At 38.4% G+C, this 5,389-nt stretch overlaps 1 protein-coding gene across 1 annotated transcript; it reads right to left on the bottom strand.

The window, feature by feature from the left end:
* Positions 1 to 2,579: 2,579 nt before the first annotated feature.
* On the bottom strand, positions 2,580 to 5,383 carry LOC141282310 (transposable element P transposase). Its single transcript, XM_073815025.1, has 2 exons — positions 3,118 to 5,383; positions 2,580 to 2,952 (listed from the first exon to the last, which is right to left on the bottom strand). The coding sequence occupies exons 1-2, from the start codon at positions 5,228 to 5,230 to the stop codon at positions 2,894 to 2,896; spliced, it is 2,172 nt and encodes a 723-aa protein (XP_073671126.1). The 5' UTR covers positions 5,231 to 5,383; the 3' UTR covers positions 2,580 to 2,893.
* Positions 5,384 to 5,389: the final 6 nt, after the last annotated feature.

Below are 5,389 nucleotides of genomic sequence, written 5' to 3'. Positions count from 1 at the left end.
GTATATTAACATTTATAGTTTTCACAAATTTTTTTGATGTGTTTTTTAAAAGATAATTTCGAATCTATTAGCACTCCCAAATAATTAAATTCCTCAACATTAATATATTCTTGTCCACACAAGCGAACTTTTACTGCGGCCGTGGCTGTTTTAGGTTTACTAAAGAACATTGATACGGTTTTTTAACATTAAGACACAGGCATGAATAATTCAGCCATGTTTGTAAGTCATTTAAGGTTAATGAAAGCTGATGGGCTGCATTATCAGCACCTTTGGCTTGTGTACAAATTACTGTATCATCTGCACACATAATCTTGTCCATATTTTGGCACACATTGGGCAAGTTATTTACATAAGGTGAGAATAACAGGGGACCAAAAATTGATCCCTGGGGGACACCTTGCCTATGATGAAGATAGGGTGACTTCTATTTTTTATCTGCACGCATTGTTTTCTATCTTATGGATAAGACCGTATCCATTGAATGGTTTGATTGTTAAAGTTAAATGTTGACAGTCTAGATAAGAGCTTAAGGTGATTCACAGTATCAAAACGCACGCCTAAAGTCAACAAAAAAAGCCACAAAATAACTGTTTTTGTCTAAATAAGACTTCACCTTCCCAACAAAAACACAGACAGCCGTTACAGTTGAGTGAAGACATCGGAATCCGAATTGCAAAGGGTACAAACCCGGATTGGATTCATTAAGATGTGCAATAATAGAGTTAGTGACCCACTTTTCTGCTGTCTTTGAGAAGATGGGTAGTATGCTAATAGGTCGATAATAAGCATGGTCAAATGTATTACCCAATTTATAATGACATTTGCCACCTTCCAACTCAAAGGAACGACGACCTGCGTGATTGATAAAGTAAAAAGACGGGTCACTGGAACCAAGATACAGGATTTTTAAATTCTTCAGAAGATTTGTATCAAATTCAAATACATCCCTAGCTTTAGAGCTTTTCAATTTCGAGATTATGTTTTCTACTTAATTTTCTGTAATTATTTGAATATTAAACTTTGAAAATAGAAAAATTAGGCACTCCTGATAAATGTTAAAAAGCCTTTAATCAAAAATGACTACATGCCAACGTGTTTCAACTAAACAGTTTTCATCAGGGTATGCCAAACATACACAGGTGAGTGCATTTATTATGTAGAAAGCAGAGTCGTATAATAAGAGTTACGACACTCACATAGACGGCCGTTGTAAGAATGGAATGCGGAAGTAACAGCGTGTCATGTAGTGATACGTAGTTCCAAACGCAGCACTGAAGGCCATTCATTTCAAGGGCACCCGCAGGTAAATCGCTGAAATTACTGTATTTCTTTACATTTTAACAAATTTGCTGACATTTCATGCATATGGTCAACAATTATATTTTATAAATTCAGCAATAGGTAATGATTATCGTTAATAATAACTAGTTAAATCCTTATATTTTAATGACAGTTGTAGCCTATGTGTGAGTTTTATTAAGGGTGGCAATCTACTTAAATATATAACGTTACTCATATCTTTTATATATATTTATATACGAGTAACACTAGGGGGTAATATTGAGTAACAGTTAGCTAAATGCCTCATAAGAAAGTCACACACTGCTTCACACAATGTTTAGTAGTTTTACAAGTGATGTATCCTCGAAAATCATGTACCGTATATAATCTTCATATTAACATTTAATTGTGTAGCATATTTAAATAAATACGAATTTAGTGTGTTTCTGTTATCTTTAACTGTCGAGATTTATACAAATACCGTGTCAGCGATCCAAGGCCTTTTATGCGGTGGGCAATTGAGTTTTGGAGGAGGTGATGGGAGCCACGCGTGGAAGCGCAGCCGAAAAACGCTTTTAGCAGTAGCACGGTCGGTGTCGTCTTTTCAGCACAGGAGGGGATGTTTGTGCATGGACTTGATCCCGTTTTGGATAAAAATACATGATAATGGATCACAATGGATTGTTCGCGTTTTTGGAGGAGGTGATGAGAAGCAGAAACAGACAGTCACCGTCGCGGATAGCACAAGTCACGTCGATTCAGATGAAATGTTTTCGGGTGGATTCGTTCTTTATGTCGGTAAGTTTCAACAACTTTGTATTTTTTTATATAGCCCTAGTTTATCATTTGCTGTATTTGTTTGCAATAAACAATGCTATTTGAGTAGGTGATACGTTTTTATAAGATACATTTTTATTATTATTAAGATAATATCTATATGTACAAAAGTAAAAGGACACCCACACCACCTTTTAATATAGATGTTTTACTACGTTCATTGCCGTGGGTACAAATCTTGATTCTGTAGTATATGATGATATTTTAGGGAGTTTAGCAAAAACTATTCCAACATGACAATTCTTCCGTGTTTAAGGTAGGTAATAATAATATTAGTATATTGAAAAAATACTTTTACTGCGAAATTTGCAGCTAGTGGAATACATGTTAATTCTTTCTGTCATAATGTATCATAAAAACGTCTCTCATGCATATAAGGTATATTCCTAGTAATGAAGACACACACACACACACACACACACACACACACAACTTAAATAGTGTTTCATTGTGTTTGCTAAATTTACTGATTCTGAAGAAAATAATAAACTTTATGTGCCACTGGAAGCCCTCTCTTGCGTAGCAGTGGCTAGATATAGTAATACATTAAAAACTAACACAATTTATTTTTGTGATGCCTTATTTTCTCTCTAGGATATCATAAAAGCATAAAGCAAGAAATCCCTGAAGTCATTGATCAAGTAAGTGTTAAACTTAAACTTTTTTATTACAATTAATAAACAGTATTATTAAAAATGATTATTAAATAAACAGAACTTAAACTAATTAAATACTGAGTGTGTCTGTGAGTGTGTGTTTCTGTTTGTTTTAATCAGGATTCCTTAGTGGAGAATGGGTATTGTTGGAGATCTGTTGGACTCAATGGTGAGGCTGTAAGAATAGGATAGAACAAAACACATGTAGAACAAAATTAGTCAATTTATGTAAAGTGTCTAAGCTACCACAAACAAGGCAACATATTTTCCTGATATGCGATTAATAGGATGAACATGTACAGTCACTGATATTTAGACCAAAGGCAAGCAAGAAAAATACCTAATGAATATGAAGCCATAGCAGGTGGTTGGACTTCTATAGGAGCAAAGGTCAGACCAAGCTCTTGCATGGCAACGATCATAATGTTTGGTAGGGGTCTGCTTGTTGTAGCCCTAGATGTTTGATGATTTTGCTGGCTCATCTTTGCCCTTTTTGTTTGGCTTTTACTCCCTAGATGTCCATCTCCGGAGAGTACTTTTTTTCTTTTTGCCCAGATGTCCTTGGCTGCAATTCTTAACCTTAGCCTGATGTATCTGTTGCTTATTTTTTTTTGTAGGTCATGGCATGAAGGAAGCTTGCTGTCCAAATGGCTGGCCTCCTTCTCCAGCAAATCAATAGCATTTGGGAGTGCCATGATGGAGGCACTGGTCTTTGCTCTAAACATCATCTCAAGTTGGTGCACTACATCAAAGGCATCTTGCGATGGCCGACAAAGCACACCTGGTTTGAACTCCTTTAGCTTCAGCAAAATGCTGTGTTCTCCTTCAGGACTGTTACCATTGTGTTTAATTGCACTTTGGCAATCATTACAAATGTTGGAATGTTTGATTACTTTGTGAACAATGTAGCCCGTAAGATGGTAGAGAGCACAAGTTTCAGTTTTTGTAAGCTCAGGAGCATCTCCATGTTCCATCAGCTCCTCCAATCTCATGCCAGGACTGGAATCTCCTGCATTGGGATCCAGGAAGTCTGCCAAAAGTATGCTGTCATCCTCCTGATAGCTTCCTGTTTTCACTGTTGTTAGAAATTGCCCAACTGAAATTGATTTCAGAGCCTGGTGAAACTGCACTGGGGTTGGAACTGGATTCCTCTGTCTTATGCAGCTAAATAAGTTTTCAAGACAGTCTTGGGTAAACCTGCTGGTCAAGACAAACATGTGGCCCTGGGCTAGCATGTCTTGTTGAATAGACAGAATTGTAGATGTTGCCATAACAATTCCAGTTTGCACAGGCTTCCAGCTACCTGTTTGGCCAATCTTCAACCCACGGAAGAGTTGCATCATGTCCTGGAGGAACTTGATGGCCTTTTGGTATTCCTCCAGTTTGTGCCTGCTCAGTGCCATTACCGGGTGGCGAGAGGACATGATGTCAAACCAATGGTCCACCTGCTCCAGAAACCATGCAGTTGTTTGATAAGTGGTGGGTCGTTGTTCCTGCTCCACCATGTATCTCAGAGCTGCACTTGTTGCCTTGCTAAAGACATGCATTGCAGGGCCCACTTTCATCTTGTCGAAATGAGTGGGCTTAAGAATTTTACTCGACATGTTTGGAGCAATTTTTAATGCCATTCCCTCTTGAAAATCCACCAAATCTTTTAATGGACAAATTGCAACTTCATTGGAGGAGAGGTTCTCCTTTTCCACAATATCTGGTGGAAGAGTAAATGTCTGTCCACGAACCAGGGCACTCTTCAAGTTTTTCACTAGATGTGGCACATCTGGCATGAAGTATAACTTCCGGTCTGGTCTTGTTGGATGTGAGACAAAAGTGTTGTTGTGGTTAACACCAAAGGCCTTCCACATTGCCCTATTAGGGCTGCCCATGTCAGTGGTGACATTTACGACATGAAGCCCTATGGAAGCTGCTTTTTCAATAATGTTGACAATTATTGATTTGTACACTGCTCCATTAGTGGAGTTACCACTGTAATGGTAAGCCACTACTTGCTTCCATCTTGTAGTGCTCCCTGCCAGCATAAAAACACATGCATGTGTTGCTACTCCTGTGTGACCAGGTAATGTAACATCCCCATACAGCTTTCCTGTTCCCAGGTGCAGCTCGATGCTTGGTGTAATTGCCATCTCATCCAGAGTAAGTACACATTCCTTCTCCATTTCTGTTAGGCCACCGGCCTTTAGCTTCAGCATGTCAAACACCTCTTCTAAAATTCCTGGTTCCATTTTTATAAACTGCACTTTTCTTTGCAGGGTTCTGATGTCAGGGAGAGGAATCCCCATGTCCTGAAGGGCCTTGTAGCCTGTTGAGCCTGTGGCAAATCGGACTTGTAACGCCTTTTTAACCGTGTTCTTTTCCCATCTAATACCTCTCTTACTCTTCTTACAGATTGCTTTTATCTGGTCTTTAGAAAAAAAATGTGCAAATTTCTCTTCCATTGCTAAATTTTTTTTCTGCAGGACTGCATTCTTTCTTTTCTGTCGTTTAAGGGCTCCCTCCAGCTGTCGAGTTTTATGCTTTTGTATCTCTAACTCTTTCCACAATTTTTTTACAATGGCAGGTTCAGTTGGTCACTGCATGGCGTCTGCTGGCTCGCC

Source organism: Paramisgurnus dabryanus, chromosome 6 (assembly GCF_030506205.2).
Source record: "Paramisgurnus dabryanus chromosome 6, PD_genome_1.1, whole genome shotgun sequence".
Classification (NCBI taxonomy): Eukaryota; Metazoa; Chordata; class Actinopteri; order Cypriniformes; family Cobitidae; genus Paramisgurnus; species Paramisgurnus dabryanus.
This window is presented reverse-complemented; position numbering and strand designations above follow the sequence as displayed.

Coding starts and splice junctions, on each gene's coding strand:
- LOC141282310 (XM_073815025.1), bottom strand. CDS start 5,230: ATGGAAGAGAAATTTGCACATTTTTTTTCTAAAGACCAGATAAAAGCA. Junction 2,953..3,117: donor TATGGCTTCATATTCATTAG/GTATTTTTCTTG, acceptor CTATTCTTACAG/CCTCACCATTGAGTCCAACA.